Raw genomic sequence first — 27,450 nt, forward strand, 5'->3', positions numbered from 1 at the left:
GGATTGCTAATCTATAGTGCCATATGAAAATAAGTTTGTTACACTTGCTTTGGGAAACTGATAGGAGTACCTTGCTATAATTGGAAAATGTGTTAACCTTACAGAGCCCCTAGAAAAGCTTTCAGAATGCTAGAGTTTGTATGACTACAGATCAAACTGAACCCTACTATTGAGAATTCTTTTTTAGTGTAACCCAACTGCCAAACATATACTGGGTAGAAGAATAAGGTGATTTATATTTAAGAGCAGAAGATGTATATAAATTATAAAGTCTGTATCTCAATTTTCTTTAAGTGTTAATTTAATACACTTGACCAAGAAAAATTGGAGGGATACATAACAAAATAATTTGTTTCTTTTGGTGACAAAATTAAAATATTCTTTTTTTTTTAAAAGTGTTTTTCAAATTGTCAACAGTTTGACTGCAGTGTGGCTGGAATCTCAGCTTCTGGATCAATATAAAATATAGTTATCAGTGTAGGAAGATTGAACATACTTTGTTAACAGTTTTTAAAGTTAATTTATAACTTTTATGTATTTAGTTTAACAGCGACTGAGTCTTCCTTTGTACTGACTTGCTAGGACCTGACTGCTGTTCCTCCAGGTATTTGTTGTACATGTTTTTGTGTAATACCCAAGTACTTTTCTCAAGTTGGCCCTCAGCCTCTCTAGGAAGCCTTATCTTACTTCTCAAGGTGGGAGTAAGAGATCCTCATGATTGATAAACGGTGTTTCTACTGTGTTGGCTCTCTTTACTTTATTCTTGTCTTGTTTTTAGCTCACTCTCCTCCTATAATAAGCCACACATTTTTTTTCTTTCCCAGTGGAATTTTAGTAATCCCTGTTGGTCTTATAATATGTTGTTCTAAGTTCATAATCTAGTTTAAGTTGATCCATTTTGTTTTAACTGCATATTCTGAATCAGTCTAAGCAGTCTTCTTTTCCTTATTTCCAGGCTCTGTAGGGAAGCAATGTTAGTGTCCCCGAGGCAGCCACATCTTGTTGTTCACTTATCCGCCTTTCTTAACAGTGACTAATGAATACATTGGCAGGCACACAGTAGGAGCTCATTCAAAGTTTGCTATTTTATAAAATGTTCATCCACTTAGCATATTAGCTAGGCACATTTTATAGCCTTTAGCAGTCTTTTTCTTTAAAAATTTTTTTTGAAGATTTATTTTTTTATTGGAAAGACAGATTTAGAAAGAGATATATTCTATGTGCTGGTTCATTCCACAAGTAGCCACAGTGGTCAGAGCTGAGCTGATCTGAAACCAGGTACCAGAAACTTCCTCTGGATTTCCTATGTAGTGCTGCTCTTTCAGGCCCTAAGCAGGGAGCTGAGTGGGAAGTGGAGCAGCTGGGACAGGAGCTGTCATCCATATTGGATGCTGGTGCTGCAGGCGGAGGATTAGCCTATTATGCTACTCTGCTGGCCCTGAGAAAAGTTTTGATTTAACTGGACACCCATGAAGTTGGTGGAATATTTACTGGAGTAGCGTGAGTTATGTCACTCCTGTATATTTATAACTATTTAGACGGAGACACACCTGCATAATCCAGCAGGAAAAGCAATGTGCTTGACTGAAGGAGAAAAGCTACAGAAGGCAATGGCTGTTGTAATATCCAACTGCCTGATAGTAACCGTTTCCATCACTTCTGTTACTTCCTTTTCCTATCTGAAAAGGAATATGATAAAAGTAATGGTGGTATTGTGCAAAAGAATCTTTTGTGGCAATTTTCATTGAGCTCAGGTTTAACTTGCGTAAAAATTTCTTCATCCATCAAAAGATTACATCATGCTGTTCAGATACATTATCCTGGATTCTAAACAATCTATGGTTAACTTTAGAACTTAGTCATGACTTGAATTGATTTGTAAAAAAGAATTAGTCTGGAGCAGAGAAAACAAAAGATGGGTCTGGGATATCTTGCAGCATCAGAAGTAAGGAAGAAGTGCTAGAGGATGAAGGGATGGAACCATGTAAGTGGGAAATAGGAGCTAACCTGAAAGCAAGAGTTCGTTTGCCAAAGCTGGAATAATCAAAACAGTAAATTTAAGAATGTCATGTCAAGTATAACCTAAAGTCTAAAAAGAACTCATAACAGACAAAAAATATTGAAGAAATACATATGGCAAAAGAGGCAAATCTCCCTTTTAAGGTAATACAATGTATATAGACATGCTATCCTTATGTAGAAGCTTAGTTTTTACCTCCTTCTTCCTCAAAAACTGTTGATTTAGTGACTCATTACCAAGGAATAAGCAAAAACAATAAAAAGGGTAACTTTGTAGTGAAGGAACATGGCCAGCATGATATTAGCAGCCAAAGGATGAACATTAGTGTCACTGGAGATGTAAAATGGATATCATGTATCCCGGGGATGCGATATGATGAACATGCCACCTTTCTGGTATTCTTTCAAAGATTTCCTAGTTGGAATAGCAAGGAACTGGATGGGAAGTGGAGCAGCCAGGATTTGAAGCCACATCCAAATGGGAAGCTGGTATTGCTGGGCTAGCTTAACTTAGCTGTGCGTAATGCCAGCTCTGCCTGAGTGTTTTTTATGTGACATATTGTTTGCGATGATGTTGTTAAAGCCTTAAAAATATTGGCTATTTTTTGGTTTTAATTTTTTACAAAGTGAGCATTTTGTGATGTTTGTGTAAAAAAGTCTTCATATATTTAATCCTGTGATATATTGTTCTGGTAACCAGGCAGCCATGCAGTGAATTAAAACTTTCTGTGGGTGTGAAGTAGAAATACTGCAAAACCATTCTTTTTCTTTTCAATTTATTTTCTGGCTTCTCATTTATTAGAATTCCCATCTCTTCTTTCTTAGTGCTGTAATGGCTTTACAACTAATGATACAGTTTGTATTGATTGTTCTTGAAACTTTCACCATGTCTTCTCTCTGCCCTTTTTACCTTCTTGTTGATTTTTTTGGTGAGAATAACTGAATTAAAGTTAAAATATAGTGCCAAACAGTATTTCCAAAGGTAAATGTAAGGCAGCTATACTTGGGACAGTAAGTCACAGTTGTTAACCTGCCACTTCTACAAATGTATTTAGTTTGAAGAATAAGAGTATGATTTTTATTAATGTGTATCTCAAGTGATTTTATTGGTAAAATTATGTAAAATATTTATTACAGAAATCTTAAAAATATAGAGAAAGGCATTATGGCCTTCATGTTCTCATCATTTATCTTAAATAATGATCATTCATAGCTAACTATTTCATCCTGTCCTTGCTTATTTTGAAGTAAATCTGAAATTTCATATTCCATATAGGTAGATAAATAGGTATTTCATGTAAATCTCAAAAAGATCAAGATTTCTTTTAAAGACTGTTATACCTAAATATGAATAATTCCTTAAACATCTCACATCTTGCTAATTGCTTCATTAAAATTTGTACATCAAAATTGTTTGATATCTCTGTTAAGTCATTTTTCCCCTTGTAAGTTCTTCTTACTCTTCTCCCCTTTTTGATTTTTTTGAAGAAATTAGGCCTTTGAGCACCTGCCAGTATGTGTCTGGACTGGATAGAGTAGGGCTGGTTGGGTTAGCTAAGCTTCAGTGCCCATTGACATGTACGAGAGCTAAATGGGATGTGGGACAGACTGAACTAGTCTGTGGCACATAGTGACAAGCATGGAAATCAGGATAGGGGGCAGGCCTGGTGGGGATTATGGGGAGTCCCCCGACTAGGCTGCAGCTCCCACTGGTTTGCAGGAGGGCAGAGTATGAAGTGGGCAGGAGTGGGCTGGACTGCACCACCCATTGGTGGAAGTGGAAGACAGGGCTGGAAACAGAACTGACCCAGCAATTGCAACCATCAGCATGTACATAAGGTGATTGGGGCAATGGACCATGCCAGACACACAAGCACACACAAGAATCAGGTCTGGGATCACCTCAGACGAAGTTTTCTCTTGGGATCCTTCCAACTGAACTGCTGATCTCAGAACCCCAATCATAGAGAGACTGTGTCAGCGAGTGGATTCTGAAGAGATTTCATCGTGCTTGGAACTGTTGAACTATCAAAACTGCTTGAGCGGGACTCTCGGAGCATGCCCCACAATGGGGACCTGGGATGGTGGGAGGCTGGGTGGGGTTGCTTTCCTTGTTTCTCCCCTTTCCCCAGATACAGGAAGGAAAAAATGATATTAATGTGGAAACAATGGTCTTACTCACTTTTCTATAACCCTTGGCCCATTTCTACTCTAATCAACTATGTAAGATTATCAAAATAAAAAATATTTAAAAAAATGAAAGAAATTAGGACTTTGAGGCATCAACACTGTGGCAAAGTGGATCAAGTGATCATGTCCCATGAGGAGTGGGTTGTAAGTCACGCTGGCATCCCATATGGCAGTCAAGTCCTGGCTGCTCCATTTCCAATGCAGCTCCTTGCTAGTATACCTGGGAAGGCACTGGAGTCCTGGCTAGAGTTCAGCCATGGTAGCTGTCTGGAGAATGAAGCAGTAGGTGAAAAATCTCTCTCTTGTTCTTTCTGTTTCTCGCTTTCAAAGAAAGAGGGTTTTTTGTTTGTTTGTTTTGCTTTGTTTTGTTTTGGTAAGATATTAGGTGATTGGCTTCCTAATTTGTTTTCTATCTTTTCTGACTGCATTCCTTTGGTGTTATTTAACATCTCTCTCTCTGTATGTACTGTAATTTGGAAGTTAGATCCAAAGTTCATTTTTCGTTATCTAGGTTTAAGTGTTACAGATTCAAGATTTGAACTATTGTCATATATTTTGCCTCACTCATTTACAGATAGGAAAGAGATAAGGAAGTACATGCCAAATAGATTGTGATTTATCCAGAATGTGATATCAAGTTGAAATTATAATCATGGTGGCATTTGTAAGCTAATACAGCCTTTTCTCTGAAATTTCCAGTTCCTTTTTGTGTGTTATCATGTCGGTGGCTTTGGTTGCTCAGAGGATCCATCCTGAATATTCTTCCTGGAGCTATGCACAGGAATTTTAGAATTTGCCTTCTGCTCTCCTTCCACTTCAGCCCCATCCTTGCCCTCACTGCAATGATTTTATTGGCCCTGTAAGATGGAATCTATGTCAAAGTGTATTTGCCACACCTTCCAATATACGTTGTCTGTTTCCAGATGTAGTTAGACGGCATTTTAAGCTGAGCAATGATTGTGTCTCTTGAAAGTGGTGCCTGTGGCTCCTGTAAATATGAGAGATGTGTTTAGAAATTATAAAAAATGTTCATATTTTGGTTTCAAGAATAATGTCTTTAAAAATAATTAAAATTGTTTGGAACTGTATAAACAATGACTGTACCCCTTCCTCCCACTTCTAGCTCATTCCTCAGTGATAATAATTATTGGATTTGACTGATCTCATTCTAAATTTTTTGCATATAAATGCAGAATCTGTATATTCACAGTTTTTGATTCTTACAAATAATTCACATGTGACTATGAAATATTTGTATTTTTGTTGCCAAAGAACCCCTTAGATTAATTGGAAATGTTGTTATAGGATCCCAAATGTGTGTCAACTTTTTGAAAATTCAGGAAGCCAATCATTAACATGGAGCAAGAAGCTGGGTACCTATTACTTAATTCCTGAGTTAGGGGTAAAGGTTCCTTCAGATTGAAATTGGAGCTGAGAGTATGTGTTCAGCTTGTGTCCAAGTTCCAGGTTGGTCAGAGATGCTCATGACCTTCCTTTGATTCCATGCTCTTAAAGAAATTTTTATGATGGCCAGGTGAGTTTGAGTTGCTCTGTGGCTAGGGTGTAGGGTTACATCTAGTGGCGGGTACCATCTGCACCAGATCTGGCATTTCCTTATCTATACCTGGAATTCCCATAAACAGACTCCTTTGGGCAGTACTGGTCTACAAGTTTATGTCTTTTGGATAAGCATATGACTTCTGTAGTCTGTTGATTAGAACCTTGTAGGGCCAGCTGTACCACTCTCTTCATTCAGTGAATTACTTTTGATAAAAAACTGGCAAGGCCAACATTGCAGTAAGGCAGATAAGAGGGTGGGTGTTGTCTCTTCAAGGGCACATTCCTATAGGGGACATTCTTAGAGGAGTTGAACCTTTTGCAATTGTTGTCTGTGTGTTTTACTGGGACTTTATTGTAATCCTGTCTAGCTGTTAGTGCTAGCCACCATTGTTATGAATTACCAGTTTTGGATCAGGAAAAACAAGGTTCAGAAACCTTATTGATAGATCTTCATTTTATGTAAAGGCATGAAAGAAAATAGCTATGACAAATCATTTATACATGCCGCACAATATATATTTTTTGAGAAATCTTGTAGTATGAGAATATACCAAAGAACCATAAATGTTTATATTATGTGTTGAATTAGCTCTTTTAAACAAACTTCTCCTGATTTTGTATTATGTAAGATTTATTTATTTGAAAGAGTAGGGGCAGTAATCTCCCATCCATCTGCTGATTTGCTACCCAGATGCCCAAAATAGCCAGTGCTGACACAATCCCATGCTAGGATATGAGAACTCAGTGTGGGTCTCCTAGACAGGAGGTCAGGGATTCAAGTGGTTGAACCATTACATGCCATTTCCCAGGGTGTACGTTAGCAGTCAGAACTGAAAGCTACTTGGATGTGGAATGTGGGCGGAGTCCTCCTGCAAAATCCTAAATGCCCTCTTTCCTGGAATTAGAAAAAGAATTTGTCAACCTGTTTTTCAGTAATACATGTTAATAGCTACAATCAGGATTAGAGAGAATATTCCTATGCCAGTAATTCTATGCTTTTCCAAAAGACAAAAACTTCTCAACAAGTACTGCCCAAAGGAGAATTGTTAGCCCTGTCTTATGCTATGTTTATGAGGTTCAAATACAGAAACTTCATTTAACGTATACAATTGTAAAAATTCTAAACAACTAAAATGTACTTAAGTGAATGAAGTAGAATTCCTCTTTTTCTTGCTTTCTGAGTTCTTTTTCCTTCCTTCAGCTGTAATCATCATATAATCTCATCTAAATTCTTTTGAGTTTTAGTGGACCTTAGAAGTTGCCTAACTTCTAAGTCATTGCATTGAATTGAAGCAGTACTTAAGAAAACATTTTGCAGGACTCCTAAGTTTGTGGAATTGGCTTTTGCTTTTGCTGAACAGCACTTTTTTTTAATTTAGTGGCACTGCCTAATAGGTATTTAAGGAAGAGAATTTGTAAAGGAATCACCTCAGTCAGAGGTATCTGTAAAACTCTGAGCTATGAGCTTACATATGTTTGTCACTGTGTTTTGGAATTATGCTTGCATTATCCTGTAAAAATTTCTAGTAGTGATACAATTGGCGAATTTCATTTTCAGAGTTTTTAATGAAAGTCATTTTTAAAAGCGTTAAATCTTTGAAAAATAGGAAGAAAGATCTAATCAATCTTTTTGCATAGTTGCCTTACACAACAGGTTAGTTGGTATGTTGATACTTTTTTTTCCTACTTAAGCAATAATTTTCTTACTGAATAGTTCCTGAAGGAAGGAAACAAGAGGCTGCTGGACAGGATTAGTGAGTGAGATAAAACGCTATTCAGTTCCTGATTATTCAGGAGTGCTTTTTTCTTTTCTTTCTTTTTTTTGAATCCTCAGTAGGAACCTTCTGTATGTTTTAGATGAATACACTAATTCTATTAGAATTAGAATTATTAGAAACTAATTCTCTGGAGAAATCTTTGAAATGTTATAGTTTTAATCATAATTACTCCTGTTTTTACTGTATAAAGTTAGTACTTATATTACAAATTCTCTGCCTTATTAGAGTGTTGTTCTTGTTTTCTTGTTAGAAAATATAAAAGGGCATTGTCTACTTCTAGAATTTCCTTTCTACATTTCTGTGTTACTTTGTTTTCCTATATTTATCTAAAAATCAAAAAGAAAGAATGTTCCTATTGTTTCATTTCTGTTGCTACTCAGGCTATAGAAGCTACCTTGTGAGTGGTTTAAAATTCTCAAACCAGTTTTGTGTGTTATACTTGGAGCTTAGTCATCATCTTACGTAGCAGGACCTGATTAAGAAGGCTATTCCGCCTCTAAGCCTTGCCTGATTGTAGCCACTAGCAACCAGGCTGCAATAATTTCCCTTTGATGACATCATCCACTGTGGAAGAACCCAGTTGCTTCAGCGTGTGGAACTACATACAGTTCCAACCCTCATCAAATATGGCATCTCCCTTGCCTGCTGCAGCAGGGGTGGAAGAAATGCCACTGTCTTCTTAACTAGCAGGCTTTTTTCTCCTTCCTTTTTTTTTTTCCCCCTTTTAAAAAATTCCAATCATGGATTCTTCTTCTGATCCCTACTTGCCTTATGACGGGGGAGGAGACAATATTCCCCTGAGGGAATTACATAAAAGAGGTAATACCATCCCCTTGCTATGAATCCTCTGTTGGTATGTTTTGCATGCGGCTGGGCGGGTCTCTAGTTTAAAGAGGTTCTTGTTTGTCTTTTAAATACTGCAGTAGGTTGTTGCTTGCCCGGGTTCTTTAGCAAAGGGGAAAATGCAAGCGTCAGAACCGGCGCTATAGTGCCTGATTGTTTTCTCTGTGCAGATTAGTACTGCTTCAGATCACATCGGCCTCCGACTCCATCTTCTGTGAGAAAATCCTCTTTCTGTTTAACCACAAAAATGAATTAATCTGCTTTTACAGCTAACCGAAGTTGTGTCAGTTGGCACCTAAAGTCATCATGTTTTTCCTCTTTCAGAAAACTTATGTTTCTTTTAAAGAGAAATCAAGTGTCTATGTACTCTTTTATTTTACCTGCTGCCAGTTACTTTGTAGATTTTATACCGCACAGTAAATTTGTAGTAAAAGTTTGGTTTACATTTGAGAACATAAAAAAATGACAATAAAGATGAACACATGTTTATGTTAATATTTTTCATTTAACATGCATTTCAGGTATTTAATATATTACATTGCTACAGGTATCTTGTGAAATTTGATATGATGAAATACATTTAGTCAGCTTGTACACATTAGAAGTAAATAAGAGTCACTAGTTAAGTGAAATATGGAAAAGTACCCAGTGCAGATGTGAATCTTGGCAGACATTGCTTGTATATTGCTTAGACTGCTGGTTTTTCATTTTCTTAAATTGATTATTCCAAAAATAGACTGACATTTGCTACTGTGGAAAACAATTGAACTTTACAAGCCATATAGTTATGAATTACTTTGTGATATTATAAACTTTATGGCTTAATGTAAACTATGTAGTAAATAAGGAAGTCATGATTAATTTGAACATTTTTACTCCATTCTATGAGTACTTCCAGTATGCTTTGTATTCTGATGACATTGATTTAAAACTCTTAGCGTCTTCCAATTTTAAAGTTTTAATAAAGTCAACACCTGTTTTGGTTGTATTGAATCTGCTTGATACTATTTTAGCCTCTGGAAAGTTATAATATTTATCTTGTGGTGTTCTTTAGTTAGTAAAAGGTTTCTTTATGTTTTGAAAAACAATTTTATGCAGATGGTTGTATATATTGTGCTTTTGTTTACAGTGTTGCCTTTATGAAATTTCAGTTTGTTGTGTTAGAACATTTGGGGAAACACCTAAAAGCATAAAGAAGAAAATAATTTCTTGTCTCCCCGCTGAGAATTTGTCTTTTAATTTTAATTCTTAATATTGTGACAATAGGTTCTGTTTTTTTTTTTTTTTTAATCATATCTAGACCATCAGTTTTCTGCCAGGGATTTACTTGAACCGGAAACGAGGTGAATGAGAAGTGACTGTTCAAATGTCACATTATTTGCTAATCAGTGATTAAACTATGAAACAGGCCAGGCTGAGTTTTCTCTGACCATTACAACATCCGTTTGTTAATGATGAGAAACCATGAGACCTGAGCTTGAGAAATTCAAATTTCTGTGGAGAATCTATGGCAGAACTTACAGATCTCTGTTTAACGAATGCAGTAATAAGCCAAACTTAAGTGAGAGTCAGCATGATTACTGGTAATTACCATAACACAGTGTTTTTATTTGTGTTGCATTTTCATAAGTGAGCACGTAGGAATTGTGCTTAAGGTCAGACCTATTCTTGGCACATTAGATAGAATCTGCATCGCTTCATGAGGCCTAGCCTATTAATATGTTAGCGCTATTTAAAAGTAGTATTTGTAGTACAGACAAATTACCAGGTTTGCTTGACTGTACTGTGGTACCTGAAACATACTGTAGTATCCTGATATCTATGGGTAAGAGATTGTTTGTTTTCCATAATTTATGAGCCATTGTAGTCATAGGTCAACACAAAGAACTGGTGATGTGCAGGTAGGCAGCTAATATTAATCAAGAGAGCCAAGCAGCTTTCCTGGGAGGACAAAACTTCAGTGATTAGAAATAGATTTTTAGTGTGATAGTGAAGGGACGGACAAATACAGCATAAAATTGTAAATAGTATCAATAAAATCAATGTGGTTGTGTTTATTAAATCCGTAAGTGTTAGAGCAAGCTATTAGCTTTGTTTGATAAACTAAGCTTAATATTCCATTGCTTTTTCTAGGTAAGATAGTTAATAATGAAGCTTATTACTTTAATGAATAATATAGAGGATGGAAGTATATGTAGATTAAAAATAGAATTAGTCAATATTTTTTGACAAATTAGAAAATAAGATAATATTTTGGAAATAGTTATCTTTGCAATTAAATTTCCTGTGTAGAAATAATAAGTCTGCCTCACTGAACAACTATTTTCTTTCTTAGAACAAATTTTAAAATGAGCTAAGATTATTTATTTGGATTGTTGAGTTTTATATGCAGCTCTTACTCATTTCTTTGTAATTTTAAAGTGGTTTGAGGGGTTGAATTCTTCTGTCAACCCTTTTGGGCCTTGAACCCTCATGTATTCTGTGAAGGGTCTTAAAACTTAATATTTTATTCAAAGTGTTTCTGGAGCTTGTGTGTGTGTGTGTGTGTGTGTGTGTGTGTCATTATTGTAGACACTGTAGAGAATATGGTTGGGAATAAGAGCAACACTAGTAATGACTATTGGTAGAATTTTGGTGTTTGTCAGAAACTTAAGTGCTTTAAATGTATCAGGTCATCTTAATTTCTTATCACATCTTGTGCATTAGATCCTGTTACAGTTTCTGTTGTTTCAGTTGCCAAAACTGATATGAAGAAATGTAAAGCAAAGGTTAGGACTCCATTCAAATGTTTAGCTTATTTTCTGTTATGAGGATATAATGCATCTTACTGTGTAGGTTTCTGAAATAAGTTTAAAGATAAATAGTGGCAGAAGGCTTCCCAAGTTGAAAACAATGAAATAAAACCCCAAGGAAATTAATCAATTTCAGTGAATCTTATAGATACATGTTCTGTGAGATTTTAGAGGGACAAGAGATAAAATTCCTTTTGACGAGTGTTATTAAAATGAGATTTTTTTTCAAGTACCTCCAGGAATATGATAGGACAGTGTTGCTGGCAGAGATAGTGTAGTGAGGAGAGCAAATGTATTGTATGTTGTTCACTAAACAGTTTCAATATAACAAAACCAACCCGGAAGTTTTGTTGTGAGTCAGTAAAGATAGTAGTATAGAAAGATAAAATGTGCCAGATTCTAATGGGGTCATAACCACAAAAGGGCAGCCTTGCCTTGCCTTTGAAATAATGGTTTAGGATAGAATTCTTTCAAATTTTCACCTGAAGTTATTTCTTCATATTCAGTGGGTGGATGATACATTTAAATAAAGCTTGCTCATTTTAAAAAAAATTATTTTTATTGTAAAGTCAGATTTACACAGAGAGAGAAACAAAAAGATTTTCCATCTGCTGGTTCACTCCCCAAGTGGCTGCAGTCAGAGGTGTGCTGATCTGAATCTAGGAGCCGTGAGCTTCTTCCAGGTTTCTCCCACATGGATGCAGGTTCCCAAGGCTTTGGGCTTTCCCAGGCCACAAGCAGGGAGCTGGAAGGGAAGTGGAGCAGCAGGGATATGAGCCTGCGCTCCTATGGGATCAGTGCGCATACAAGGCAAGAACTTTAGCTTCTAAGCTACTGTGCCAGTCCCAGCTTTCTCATTTTTGTACAAATAGATGAAGTTGTTCACTTTTCTTCTCTCCCCAAAGTGTCAGTAGTTAGTGTTTTTAGTAGTAGTAGTTTTTGCATGCTGTTTGGAAATTGTGGTGTTGGGTTATACAAGAGACATTGTCTGTAGGCTCTTTGTTAAGTCATTTTAGGACTCAAATTCTGTTGGCGTTTCTCTTATCCCTTTTTCAAGCAGAAAGGTAAGCCTGTTTCTAAAAGCTGATCCACCTAAGTGTCTAAATTCTGGTGTTAGACATTCTTTATTTATGTATTTTTAAATTTTTTTTTACCCTTTTTAGGGTACAAGGACTCAAGCATGTGGGCCATCCTCCACTGCTTTCCCAGGCACATTACCAGGGAGCTAGATAGAAAGCAGAACAGCCAGGACTCCCATCAGTGCCCATAATGGATGCCAGCATTTCAGGCTTGTCCTCACTATCAATTTTTACCATTTACTCTTCCCCTCCATTACCAGGATGACCATTTCTTATCAGTAAGGTCCCAGACGGAGAAGGAATATATTCAGTAGGGACTAGACTTCCTGATCTTAGTTTAGAGAAGCAACTACATTGTCAGGAAGTACTTATAACTTTGAGTCTTGCCCTCCTTTCATCATTTTTTAGAAGAATATGGATATATTTTATGTTTGAATAAGAACTGTAATCTGTATTGTGAACCTCAGTGATTAAGATCAAGATCATTACTCCTGTTTTTGGAGATTGATCTCAGAGCTAATAAGTTGCAGTCTTACTAAATAACTACATATCCCTTTGGCTTTTTTTGTTTGTTTTTACATGTAAAACAGTATTTCCTTTGATGAGAAATTTACTGATGAACTTAGTTTAAATTTTAGTAATTTTTTTATTTTTTTATTATTTTTTTAAAGATTTATTTTTATTATTTTGTTATTGGAAAGGCGGATATACAGAGAGGAGAGACAGAGAGGAAGATCTTCCATTCGATGATTCACTCCCCAAGTGAGCACAACGGCCAATGCTATGCCGATCCGAAGCCAGGAGCCTCTTCAGGGTCTCCCACGGGGGTGCAGGGTCCCAAAGCTTTGGGCCATCCTCGACTGCTTTCCCAGGCAACAAGCAGGGAGGTGGAAGGAAGCGGGGCTGCCGGGATAGAACCAGTGCCCATATGGGATCCCGGGTGTTCAAGGTGAGCACCTTAACCATTTGTGCCATGGCGCCGGGCCCAAATTTTAGTAATTTTAAAAAATTCAATAGGTACATGTTGAGGGTTAATGGTTGGGTATATAAAGTTTTTTTTTTTAAATGGGTGAGCATATAGCTTCATTAATGTTTACTTTTTTCTAATTTTAGTCTTTTTCAAACTGAAGGTTTAAAAGAATGTTTGTCTTGAAATCAGTTTGGTTGTGGCCAGTATTTTAAAAACAGAAAGAAATTAGGAAGTAAAATATATACTAAGTAGTAAGAATATTTTTTTTTCTGAACTTTGACTCCACCTGGGAGCACTCTTACATACAATGTCAAGAAGAAATGCTTCTTGTTATGACTGGCTTTGTGACATAACAGGTAATGCCTGCTACAGTGCTTGTATCCCATATAGGTGTCACTTGGAGTCCTGGCTGCTCCACTTCCAAACGTGCTCCCTTCTGATGTGCCTGGAAAAACTGGCATATTGTCTCTCTATCTTTGTGTCACTATGCTCAGATTCACACTTGGGGTGACCCAGGTGGATGGGCACCTGCACCATTGTGGGAGACACAGATGAGGTGATTCCTGGTTCCAGGGTTCAGCCTGGCCCAGCCCTGCCAGTTGCAGCCATTCAGAAGTGAGTCTGTGAATAGAAGACCTTTCTGTGTCTTTCCTTCTCTTTCAGATAAATAAAAGTAAATCTTAAAGAAAACACACACAAAAACCAAACCTTAAAAAAAATCCTTAAAAAGGAAAAAAGAAAACCGATGAACTCATTTGAATGGTGATCAATTTATTTTCAAAAAGAGACTTTGTGATTGTGGGACACAGTCATAAAAGTTTGTGAAAACAGTTTTCTAAGTATATCTTTAGACTGGGAATTGACAGTGCTTGGAGTGAAGATACTCTGTGAGTGGTGTAAGATTAATCTAGGTAAGAGTGAAAATAGCAGTGTGTCCTTGTTGTGGTCTTTACTAAAGCTGAGGAATGTGAGTGATGGAGCAACAGAGTGCCCATGGCTACTGACAGCATGTGTGTGATTTCAGCATCCTAAGTAGTATAGGAGAAAGTTCTCTGAAACCAAATGCAAAGAGGAATATTGATGAAAATTGTATTAATTGTCCAAAAGCAGGGCATACACTCATTTGATAGGGGATAAGGTGTCACCTACTGACATTAACCCACTCTAAGAAGTGAGTATCAACATATCTTCAAGTATACACATAAACCTACCATGGAATTAATTCTTAGGCTTTATTATGTAGGGATTAAGACATATATATGGACTCAGGTTGCTTGAATTTGAATCTGTGTTCCACTGCTTACTAACTGTGTGACCCTGTGCGTGTTTGCTAATTATCTGTGTCTTGTTTTTCAAATCTATAAGGTGAAACTACTATTACATGAGTTATTGTGTGGATTAAGCGAACTAATATTATCTAACATACCAAGAACAATGTCTGGCACATAAATACTTAATATTAGTTATTTATTTTGTCTGTAGATTGAAGCATCTGTCCTCTGTGGATGAGAATATTTTTAATATAGGTGCAGTCTAGCTTATTCATCTTTTTCCGATTTTTCTCTGTGTCAAATCTAAGAAATCGTTGCCTAGCCCAAAGTCACAAGTATTTAGTCTTACATTTATCTTAGGAATTTCATAGTATTAGCTCCAGTATTCAAGTCTGATCCATTTTGAGTTAACTTTAATGTGTGGGATGACAAATGGGTCCAGGTCTATTATTTTACATGTGGATAGCCAGTGGTCCCAGCATCATTTATGGAAATGATATTTCTCTTGGGAAAAATAATTTCTTAAAAGTATGTTGAATAATTTCAAACTTATTTTTCTATAATTTTTAAGTCTTTTGATTATAATGAAACAAATCCAGTAAATAGTAGGTTTATATTTCTATACATATGATTGATTTTTAAAATTTCTTTGTGGACAATAATAAAACAAGTATGCAATCCTTCTTACTGTTTCTGAGACAGTTCCAGGCTTGTCACCCTTCATTGATTAGATCCTTTTGCCTACTTACTGAAATATTTTATTGTTAGTGATACAAGAACCATGAAAACTTGCATTTACTATGCATTTAGGAGTTTATTTCTGTGTCCATTACTGGAATAAAGGAATCCACAGCATTTTTTAAAAATGCAATATACAGTTGTAAGAAAAACATACTGTCTTAAGTTATGATACCTTTTTTCCACTGTCTTTGACTTTTATTGGTATTGTGGTTAAGATTAATATCATATGAATAGGGCCCGGCGCCGTGGCGCAAGTGGTTAAGGTCCTTGCCTTGCACGCCCGGGATCCCATATGGGCGCTGGTTCTAATCCCAGCAGCCCCGCTTCCCTTCCAGCTCCCTGCCTGTGGCCCGGGAAAGCAGTAGAGGACGGCCCAAAGCTTTGGGACCCTGCACCCGCGTGGGAGACCCAGAAGAGTCTCCTGGCTTTGGATCAGCATAGCATCGACCGTTGCGCTCACTTGGGGAGTGAATCATCGGACGGAAGATCTTCCTCTCTGTCTCTCCTCTCTGTATATCCGCCTTTCCAATAAAAAAAATAATAAAAAAAAGATTAATATCATATGAATAATATAATGAAGCCTTGAGACTTTAAACACCAACGTAGTTGAGCAGGAATAGCTTGTGTTCACTGATTAATGCTTGCCAATATAGTATTAAAAGCTTTATTTTCAGTCTGCACATCTTACTCAAACTGATTGAGAAAACTATGGTACCTCAAAGATGTTAGTGGATAACTTGTGCTGGAGCTATTGTTGGCAGAGCTGGTATTTGACTCTAGGTCTTTCTGACCTCACATTGTGGTAAGAACCTTGAGTTTCTCTCCTAGACCTATCTTAAAGGAAAGTGATATTTGTTTCCAGTCTTTTTGTTGTTATTTTTCAGCCAGAAAGTAGTAGAATGAGAGGAATGACAGTCACTGGTATCTGATAGTCCTTCAAAAAATAAGGTTGAAATACTAACATTTAGGTCATACCTTTTTTTATTTGAAAATCTGGATCTGTGTAACAAAGATTTTTAAATTTCATTGCACTTAATTGGCTCCATCTGTCTTTGTGTCACTTTGCTCTGATTTTCATTTTCAGGAGCTAGAATTTGTGCCTTTTCCTTAGTAATTGGGGAGAAGAGAGGACCTGGATTAACCCCAACAACAAAATTACATGCTTTGAGGGATTGAAGTTTCCTATAATAAATGCTGTAGGGCCCAACGCGGTAGCCTAGAAGTCCTCACCTTGCATGTGCCCGAATCCTAAATGAGGGCCAGTTATTATCCTCCAATAAAAATAAAATAAATCTTAAAAAAATAATTTAAGGGCTCACTACACAAGTAACACTGAGTGTAATTATTATTGAATAAGTTATTTTTTATATTGAATTATAGTTGGTTGTTAATATTAAATATACAGGAGGGGGATTAGAAAAACTAAGAAGAAAATCCTTATGATTTTTAAAACTTAATCAGGAAAAGCAGATGAAGTAACAAATACATATTTCAGATATTGTTTTTATTAGTTTGTTTATTTTTATTTTAATTTTAAAAAACTTATTTGATGGTAATTACAGGGTTGGCCAGGGTGGGAAAGATTGAAAGTCAGGGAAGAGTGGGCGAAATCGTTGCTTCCATTGCTTCTTATCTCTGAGGGGAGGGGAGGGACAAAGAGGGAAGCCACACCAGGCCTCCCAAATGTCCCAGCACCCAGGGATGGGGGACCAGCACCCAATATCAACCCAGGTCCCCACTGGAGTGCATGTTCCGAGGGTTCTGATGAAGTGGGTTGGACAGGTCTGTGCTGCTGTCGATTTCACCGATCCAAGGGTGATGCAGTCCTCCCAGTGCCCATTGGCTGACTAGTCGACCTCAAGTCTCCATTCACCTAGATTTTTGCTGTCGTCTTCTGCAAGGGTAGTTGTCCAATTTGCTCTGTTCTTCCTCTACGATGGTACCAAATGGGCTGCCATATTCTCCATTGTGCATCAGGGTCTGCATCCACAGCTATGTCCTTTTTACTCATGGGCAGAATCAGGGACCAGGGTCAGGTGACATGAGGCCCCCCACACTGGGTATAAGAGGATGAGTTAATAGGTATATGTTTCATGTATTGTTTGTAAAAGTGAACCAGTCTAGGGCCCAGCTCAGTGGCCTAGTGGCTAAAGTCCTCACTTTGCATGCGCCTGGATCGCATATGGGCTCCGGTTCTAATCCTGGCGGTTCCACTTCCCATACGGCTCCCTGCTGTGGCCTGGGTTACAGTTAAGGTTGGCCCAAAGCCTTGGGAATCCTGCACACCCATGTGGGAGACCTGGAGGTGGTTCCTGGCTCCTGGCTTCGGATCACCGTAGCCCCAGCTGTTGTGGTCACTTGAGTGAATCATCGGATGGAACATCTTCCTCTCTGTCACTCCTCTCTGTATATCTGACTTTTCAACAAAAATAAAATAAAAAATTTTTTTCCTTTTATTGATTACATTGCATTATGTGACACAGTTTTACAGGCACTGGGATTCTCCCCTCCCCTCCCCAAAACCCGCTCCCCCCCATGGTGGATTCTTCCATCTTGTTGCATTACCACAGGTCACATTCAGTTGAGATTTTTTCCTTGCAAGCATCTACAAAGCATAGAGTCCAGCATCTTATTGTCCAGATAAGTTCAACAGTTTCATGGGGAGACAGTCTCTGGTCTGAAGGTAGAGCTGACAGAGTATCATCCCAATCAATTAAAAGCCCCGACATTATATCAGTAGCAATTTATAACGTAATGGAATTAGTTGACATGGTATTGTGTAGCCAGCATGTTAAAAGAGAGAGAGAAAAAACAAACAAACAAACAAAAAGAGTGCAAGTTCTGAACCGTATCCTATGACTTCTACATTGACATTACAATTATTAGTTTATATACAGCTGGGTTCTATACACCTTAAAATGGCTATAGATTACTATTCAGCTGTCTCATGTCTATTTTAATTTTAGTATTTAGCAGGTCATAGCGTTGAAGCATGATTTTGTAGAACCTGGCTGTTTTTCAGGTAGTCTAACTCTATAACTCTAACAAGACATATGTCAACAGTTTAGGTGAACGGTTTTAGGAGGGGTGTGCAGAGAAATCTTCAATACCCTAGTGAGGAGTAACTAATCTTTGTGTCCCACCTAGTGAGTTATAAGTGCATCCCCACTGCCCATTTCCTGTTTCTAAGCTTTCCTCGCTGTTCTCCATCTAGTCTAGGTTTTTTTTGTTTGTTTATTTGTTAGTTTGTTTTGAGGGGTTTCTGGAGCAGTCCTGATGGTCATTATGAGAGAGAGTGGGGACCCAAAGTCAGAACCAGGCAAGAACCAGAGAAAGCTCCTCTCCCTAGTCCCGAAGGAAGTTTACTGTTATGTTTCTGTGGACCGCTCAGTGCTCCTGGTTGTCGTTCCGATGACCTTGGATCCTGCAAGGCAGGGTATGGGCTTCTTACATCCCATGTGGGAGATCCAAATGGAGGTGGGTGACCTCAGAGTTCTCGGCCTCCGAAGGCACTCCAATTCCCCTTGGTCTCCTTGGCGGTTGGGATGTATTCCTTGGAGCTCGTACTGATAGTCCTTGGTGAGGAGTCTTCAGGGTTGGGATACATTCCTCTTCCTGTCTGCCTGCTCCACTCTGGGGTCACCCCCCCCCCCCGCTCTGTGCATATGACCTCCTGTTAAGAGGTTGTTGGGATTGCTCCTGATTTCCCCCATATGCCTTTGTAGTTTTGCTATTGTCTAATGCTGATTTGAAAATAAAATAAATTAAAAAATTTTAAAGTGAACCAGCCTAATGGTTTAAGTTATGGTGGATCCATGGCACTTAATTAAAGTCATCTGAAGTCACTGAATGTATACATATGCATTTAATGACCAGAAGTGGTTTTTATGAGTATGAATGAAAAAATACTCCATTGATTCATAAAAACAGCTGATATGTCACAGTAACTAACCTCATCTTTAAAAAAAAATGTGTGGGCCTGCCTGTTAACATTAGCCCAGCTGGCAACATTCCATATGGGTTCTGGTTTGTATCCTGGTTGCTCCACCTCCCTTCTAGTTCCCTACTTATAACATGGGAGAGTGGTGGGCCATGGCCCAATGTCATGGGACCCTGCACCCACGTGGGACACACTGGAGAAGTTCCTGACTCCTAACTTCAGGTCAACTCAGTTCCAGCCATTGCAGCCATTTGAGAATGTGTGTCTCCCTCCTTCTCTGTAAAATCTGTCTTTCTGGTAAAAATAAATCTTTTTTTTTTTAAAGGAAAAGGCTAAAACTATTCACCAATTTGACTAATTTTTAAAGCTTTGCTTCTTTATTTGAAAGGCAGAGTTAGTGACAGAGAGAGGCGAAATCAGAGAGAGGGAGAGAGAGAGCAGAGATAAATGGATCTTTGATCCACTGGTTCATTCCCCATATGATGCAAAAGCTGGATGGAGGTGGTCTGGTCCAAAACCAGGAGGAGCTTCTGGTCTCCCTCATGGATGCAGTGGCCCAAGCCTTCCTAGGCACATTGGCAAGAAGTTGGTTGGGAATTAGAGCAGCTCTAGATGAATTGATGCTCATAAGGGATACTAGAGCCGGTGTTATTACTCATTTATTTGTTTCGCTCTTCTTCCTCTCTCAGCAAGCTTCATGTAGATGGGTATGAATAGATTTTTCCTCTGGCTTATTTCATTTTGAAGTCATATTTACTTAAAGCCTTTTGAAGGCCCAAAATCTATGTCTTCAAATATACAAGCTGATTTTTTAAAAAAGGTTTTATTTTTATAAAAGATGTTGTATTTTCTAAAGGTTTCAGAACCTAAATTTGAGATTTGTGTGTGTCCTGGAATATAAAATCTTATTCTCCCTGTTTCTCTCTTTTTTTGTTTGTTTTGTTTTGCTCTTTATTTCCTTTCTGTGTTAATGGATATCTCTGACTGAATTGGGGTGAAAAAATGTTGCCAGAAAGGTTAAGGAGATAATATGAGCAGGCTTAGGAACTTTCATTTGTTTTTGCAAAGGAAATTATGTGTCTTATACCATCATCAGCACGAGTGAGGGAGTGAGAGCTGCCTTGAAGATTTATTTATTTTTATTGGAAAGGCAGATCAGATTTACGAGAGAAAAGACAGAAAGATATGTTATCGATGGATTCACTCCCCAAATAGCTGTAATGGTCAGAGCTGAGCCGATCCAAAACCAGCAGCTTTTTCCAGATCTTCTGCATGAATGCAAGGTCCCAAGGATTTTGTGCCATCCCCTAATGCGTTCCCACTATGCTAGCCAGGAGCTGGATGGGAAGTGGAGCAGCCAGAACATGAAGCTATGTCCATATGGGATCCCGGTGCTTGCAAGGGGAGGCTTGAACTGTTGGGCCATTGCACTGGGCCCAAGAGCCCCTTTAAAAAAGTGAGATGTGCACAGTAAATGCACTCATTTAGAATTAGTAAAATTCAACTGTGAAAAAATGTAATTTGTGCTTACATCAGTAATAAATGGGTATATAAAATAAAATTAGGGGGCTGGGGCAATAGTTCAGTGGCTAAAGCCCTTGCCTTGCATGTGCCCCTATTCTGTATAGGCGCCGATTTGAGTCCCGGCTGCCCCATTTCCTATCCAGCTCCCTGCTTGTGGCCTGAGGAGGCAGGGGAGGACAGCCCAAAGCCTTGGACCCTGTGCCTGCGTGGAGAAAGTTCCTGGCTCCTGGCTTCAGATTGACTTAGCTTCGGCCATTGCAGCCATTTGGGCGGTGAATTAGCAAACAGATGATCTTCCTCTCTGTCTCTCTTCTGAAGATCTGGTTTTTCCAATAAAAATAAATCTTATAAAATATAATGTTACATAATTTATGTCTCAAAATGCTATTAAAATGTTTAAAACACTTTATCATTGGAAAGACAGAGTTACAAAAAATGTGTCATGGTGGGAGAGGTTACTTGGATCTCTGGGTTCACTTCTCAGATGTGTTTAAAGATGAATTGTCCGGGCCCAGCACGGTGGCGCAAGTGGTTAAAGGTCCTCGCCTTGCACGAGGGCCGGTTCTAATCCCAGCAGCCCCGCTTCCCTTCCAGCTCCCTGCCTGTGGCCTGGGAAAGCAGTCGAGGACGGCCCAAAGCCTTGGGAACCTGCACCCGCGTGGGAGACCTGGAAGAGGCTCCTGGCTTCGGATCGGGCATAGTATCGGCCTGTTGCGCTCACTTGGGGAGTGAATCATCGGATGGAAGATCTTCCTCTCTGTCTCTCCTCTCTGTATATCTGCCTTTCCAATAAAAAAATAATAAAAATAAATCTTTAAAAAAAAAAGATGAATTGTCCAACGTCACTCAAGTGTCCCAAAGTGGAATCTGGGCATTTGGGGAACAGTTTTTGCTCTTTTCGCTTGTGTGATGACAAATGCTACTAAAATTTCTCTATTCTCAAAGTCCTTTTCATGAGCCTGTGAAAATATGGTTTATGTCCTCTTTTAGAGTAGTGATTTTCCTTGTATTTGTTCACTGTCCAGCAGTTAGGGACTTAGTACACGGAGCCAGTCATCATACATAAGGACTACTGTTTCATGGTCAATAGCTGAAGTTTTATTAACAGCAAAACACTTTTAAAGACTGTGGGTTGTGTAGGCATAAGGAAGGTTTGAAACAGAACGTAGTCTCTGTGCTAGCATGTGATGGGGAGTCAATAGTAGACAATGTGTCATGTTAGACATACTGATTTACACGTGGCCTTTTTAAAACTGTAATGTATTATATACAGTTTCTTTATCTGTACATTAAAACCACCTCATCCCGTTTAATTGCTGCAACGTATTCCACGGCATCCATGTACAGAACTTACTCATCAATGGATGGGACACTTTTCTTGTTCTAACTTTTCATTATTGTAAATGATGTTTCAATGAAATATTAAATATTTGATCAGTTCCTAAAAAGTAGAAATACATTTTGATAGATCTTTTTCATTGTGCCTCCATAGCTCTTCAGTCTGTCTTTTTCCTGACTGGTAAATACAGTAATATCACTTTTGGATGATTGTGTTTGTTACCTGAACTTTTATTTTCTGTTCCTCTATATTCTTTTCTAATAGTAAGAGGAATTATTCTATACAGTCATGTTGCTATTTTTTTCAGAAATAGGCATAAACATATTTGACATAGAATGTGTAGCTGGCATTCTCATTGTGAAGTCATAGTCTAATTATTTTTATTGAAAATTTGCATTTTTAAGGATGTTTTCTTAAATTAATCCCACCTGGATCCTAGATATTACGGTCTTAAGATTTCTTTGCAACAGAATAAATATGTGACAGCTAACAGTTTATAGTGCTTCAGTATTAGAATTTTGCTTTAAAATATCATTTGGAATAGTAACCTAGAACTTGTACCTTGAAGTCAGGGACAGTGTTTTTTTCTGATTGTCTTTGGTATCATATGCTATATAGAAGAGTATAATTTATGTTAAAACTTTCTTAATATGTGTCTTTTATTCATTTTGATTTGTGGCTGGGCAGATTCTAAGTTATATATTGACAAACTATACCCCAAATCCTGCCCTTCATACCCTTTTTATAATTTTTTACTGGAATATATTCATACTCATTCATTTATATATTGTCTGTGAGTTGCTTTGTGCTACTGTGATAGAATTGAATCATTGCAACTGCATGGCTTCCAAAATTTGAAGTATTTACTCTGACCATATGCTACCCCCTGTTTAGAATATAATCATCTTGGCATTAATAGATATTTTTTCTTTGTAGAGCAAGTAGTAGTGTGTTTCACCCAAACTCTGCATGATTTATATATTTATTCAAAAATCTGCACAAGCAAAGCTACTGGGAAATTCCTCAAAGTTATTCTGCTGGCTGGGGGGCAGTACCTGTATACTAATTTTGGTAACTTTTTCCTTCCAAGGAGATTATACCTACTTTGTGACAGGTCTTCTTTCTCTATCACCTAGCTAACTCATGCACTCACACTTGGTTATTCTTACCAATCTGATGGAGAAAAATTATACTGTAGGTTTTATTTATGTTTGTTTGTATGTGCTGGATTAACTTTTGTGTTTAGAAGTCATTTGTGGGTTTTTTTTTCCTTAATTTTTCTTTTATTGTCCCTGCTATTACTTTGTTTTTGTGTTCATATTGGATATGCCATGAACGTTTGTCAAAATAGATTTAATTTTAAGGAGAACATCACAGTGATAAAGCCGATAATATGTAAGATTGAAATGCATATTATTTGTGAAAAAATTTTTTCTAGACTCAAACTATCATGTTTTAAGTGTTAACTGTTTCCTGGATACAATCTGTTGGTTGGTATTTTTTGTTGTATTTATTTGAAGTGCAGAAATTTAAGAGAGAATATCTTCCATCTGGTGGGTCACTCCCCAGATGCCCTCAACAGTTGGTATTGGGCAGTCCAAGCCTAGAACTCAGTCTGTATCTTCTTTTTTTTTTTTTTTTTTTTAAAGATTTATTTTTATTATTTTTTTTTATTGGAAAGGCAGATATACAGAGAGGAGAGACAGAGAGGAAGATCTTCCATCCGATGATTCACTCCCCAAGTGAGCGCAACGGGCCGATACTATGCCGATCCGAAGCCAGGAGCCTCTTCCGGGTCTCCCACGCGGGTGCAGGGTCCCAAAGCTTTGGGCCGTCCTCTGCTGCTTTCCCAGGCCACAGGCAGGGAGCTGGAAGGGAAGCGGGGCTGCCGGGATTAGAACCGGCGCCCATATGGGATCCCGGGCGTGCAAGGCGAGGACCTTTAACCACTTGCGCCACCGTGCCGGGCCCAGTCTGTATCTTCTACATGTCGTTTTGTTATCACCTGCTAACTCTTACGGTACACATTAACAGAATACTGGAATCAGAATTGGGAGTGGAGATGAGCTCCAGGCACTTTTGTGTTAGATATTGTAGCATGTGTCTACCCTGCCTCATTATTTGCATTTGATATATGAAAATTACCATTTTCTGTTTGTCTTCTACAAGGCATTTTTTAAATATGTGGAATTTATCCCCTAGATACTGCTAAAGAGTGAGCCACACAACATTCTCTTCCCCAGCACAAATGACAATGTTAATACTTTGCTGTGACATTGAAAGGATGTGATGATCTTCTTGCCTTATTTTCGGTGTTTGGATGGCTTTTTTAGTGCTTTATTATTTATTTCTTAATGGTTTTATTATATTTCTGTGACTTAAAAGTGAACTTTTAGAAAGGTTACATTGCTCACTATTGTCTCATGCAAAATATATTTATCTTTCCCTTATTGCTCTGTAGGAACTCATTATACAATGACAAATGGAGGCAGCATTAACAGTTCTACACATCTACTGGATCTTTTGGATGAACCAATTCCAGGTGTTGGTACATATGATGACTTCCATACTATTGACTGGGTACGAGAAAAATGTAAAGACAGAGAAAGGCATAGACGTGTAAGTGTTTTCTATACTTCTTCTTTATATAATATGTAATTACTTCATTTAATAATGTAATTCTGCTAGTGCTCTCAGGTTACCAATGTATATGTTACAAATTAAAGTATTTTTAGATAGTTTTGCATTTCATACGTAATTTTTTTCTCTTCATGTTTTTTGTGTTTATTGTTTATAACTCATATCTTTCTGGAAGTGATTAAAAGAATAGGAGGGAAAGGAGAAAACAATGTAGAAGTTTAGAAAAGATCAAGTTAATTTGAAAGTAATTTTTATTTTTGTCTTTGAGCAGTCCAGCAGCTAAGACAAAAGAGGAAACTTGATACAAGGCTCCTTTTTTTTCCCCTAAGATTTATTTGTTTTTAGTGGAAAGGTAGATTTACAGAGAGAAGGAGAGATAGAAAGATCTTCCATCCACTGGTTCACTCCCTAAATGACCAGAGCTGAGCTGATCTGAAGTCAAGCACTTCTTCCAAGTCTCCCATGTGGGTGCCAGGTCCCAAGGCTTAGGGCCATCCTCCAGTTCTTTCCCAGGCCATAAGCAAGGATTCACCACTTTGTGTAGATATTTCAAATGTTGATAATTTTCGTTATAAAATACCATCACATAATTTCAAAAAATCACTGATTTTAATATTAAGCTACCATTATTACCTCTAATCCCTTTAGTAAGTTTGCTTAATATTAGGAAACTAGCATCTTCACAATGATGATTGCAAGTTTTCCAAAAAAATGTTTGTATATAAGATTGAACTATTTATTTTTATTGGAAAGACAGATTGACACACCTTGCATCCTTTTCTTCATTCCCCAAATGGCTGCAGTAGCTGGAACTGGGCATTCTGAAGCCAAGAGCCAGGAGCTTCTTCCTGGTCTCCCACTTTGGTCTCCAGCACTCATATGGGATGCTGACATTTGGAGGCGGAGGATTATTAAGCTGAGCCTGTGCACTGGCCGCAAAATCTTAATATTTATTTGAAAGCTCAAATTCTGTTATTTATAAACAAATACATATCCGTTGTATTATTAAGTAGCTTGTATATGATTATACATATTTAGGTTGCTTGAAAGTCGGAGTTACTTGATTCTTTACTAAGAAGATGCCTGTCGGATTCTGAAGGTAGAAGAGCTATAGTTTAGTTTGTCACATTCTCATTTCAGAAGACCTGTTGTTGATTTCAGTCTTTTTTTTTTAAGTTAACATACAGTTTCCAGTAATTGGATAGTTTTATTTTCTACTTCAAAAGTCACAAGTGCTTTTTCCTTGGAACATCATGTTTGTAGGCAGCAAAGATGCTACATGTGTAATTCTTATTCCATCAAATAATATTTAATACTATTAATACTAAAAAGAATTGTGGTATAATTTTCACTGCTTCATAAAGCTGATTTTAAGTAAAATCGGCTTTTTATCAAACAGAAACTTGGAGGCCTGGCAGTCCAATATGCAGCAACTACCGGTACATTTAGATTCCATTACCTGATTTATCCTAAGGAGCTAGAAGTTTTGCCATAGCTTTTTGTTAATGGTAAAAATGTTAGCACAGTGAAAAAGGCACATGGTATCTTAGTCTAATTATGTGAAGAGTCTTGATCTTACAGATTCCTTAGAAGATCTCGGGGACCCTTTGAGAAGCTGTTGTTTTAATTCAAAGTGCTGAGGTCAGACAAAGTAAATTCTTTTTGTCTTTTGTGATTAAAAAGTAAATATAATTGTATGTGTAAGTGTTCATTTGGAGGCCCTGAGTGGTGGTGCCCTGAGACTGTTAGACTAAGTGTCTACAAAATCTTAAGAGAAAATTGAAACTAAAAGAAAGAAAAAATTTCCTTTCTTCTGATTGTTTACAGTCCTTGAAAACATTCCAAATAGTATAGCAATCTATGAAGTACCCTAATCAATTATGTGCTTTTGCTAGTCATATCAATCATCTCTTCTTAGCCAGGTTTCTTTTTTTAAATGGTTATTTTAATTTACTTGAGAGATAGAGAAACAGAGACAGAGGCATTTTCCCTCAACTCGTTCACTTTCAAAATGCCTGCAACAGCCAAGGCTGGGCAGGCCAAAACCGAGAGCCCAGAGCTCCCTCCGGGTTTCTCACATGGCATTGGCAAGCCCAAGAACCGGAGCTGTCATTTGCTGCCTCCCAAGGTGCTCCGGTAGGGACCTAAATAGTAAGCAGAGCACCTGGGACTTGAACCGGCCCTCCAGCCTGGGATGCAGGCATCCCACATAGCAGTACCTACTCTAGTGAAGTTATTAAAATTTATGATTCTTGATTATATAAATGTAAAAAATTTTTAACGCTGAGAAATTTCTTATGGATGTTCTTACTGTTATTAATTTAACATCTGTTTATTTATCTGTTTACTTATTATTTGTCAGAGCTTTTCTTTTCTTTTGAAAGACAGAGGTGGTTACAGAGAAGCAGCTCCCATGCAGCTTTTTGTTCCCCAAATGCCCACAATGGCTGGGCTGAGCTGAAACCTACGGCAATAAGTTTTCCCAAGTGGGTGTGGGAACCCAGTTACTTGAGCCATTACTCCTGCATTCAGTGATCTTCATTAGTAGGCTGTTGGAGGCAGGCGCCAGAGGCTGGTGCTAAACCCACACTCTCCGATATGGCACATGAGCCTCTTCACTTCTAGGTTTAATGTCTGTCCTGTCAGAAGCTTTTATCATAATTGTAGCTCTCAACTCTAAGATGATTTTGAAGCAGATTGACATATTATTCCAGTACTTCACAAGATAATGATAGACTGAATCTGTGCTATAGCAGATATTTGG

General features: G+C 37.8%; 1 protein-coding gene across 9 annotated transcripts in view; it reads left to right on the forward strand.

The window, feature by feature from the left end:
• Nucleotides 1-27,450, forward strand: part of CLCN3 (chloride voltage-gated channel 3) — a 75,037-nt gene that overhangs the window by 16,165 nt on the left and 31,422 nt on the right. For 6 of the 9 annotated variants that reach the window (XR_005882241.1, XM_040966240.1, XM_040966235.1 and 3 more), the window contains exon 3: nucleotides 24,508-24,665. Coding sequence is in view for 8 of the 9 variants with exons in the window: in XM_040966240.1 (XP_040822174.1) it covers nucleotides 24,508-24,665 (158 nt within the window). In the remaining variant the exon portion in view is untranslated. Of the gene's footprint in view, nucleotides 1-7,710; nucleotides 8,367-8,560; nucleotides 8,605-24,507; nucleotides 24,666-27,450 lie in introns of those variants that run through there. The other 3 variants (XM_040966239.1, XM_040966237.1, XM_040966243.1) reach the window with 3 other exon arrangements.

Source organism: Ochotona curzoniae, unplaced genomic scaffold, assembly GCF_017591425.1.
Source record: "Ochotona curzoniae isolate NIBS_2020 unplaced genomic scaffold, NIBS_Ocur_1.0 scaffold_4505, whole genome shotgun sequence".
NCBI lineage: Eukaryota > Metazoa > Chordata > Mammalia > Lagomorpha > Ochotonidae > Ochotona > Ochotona curzoniae.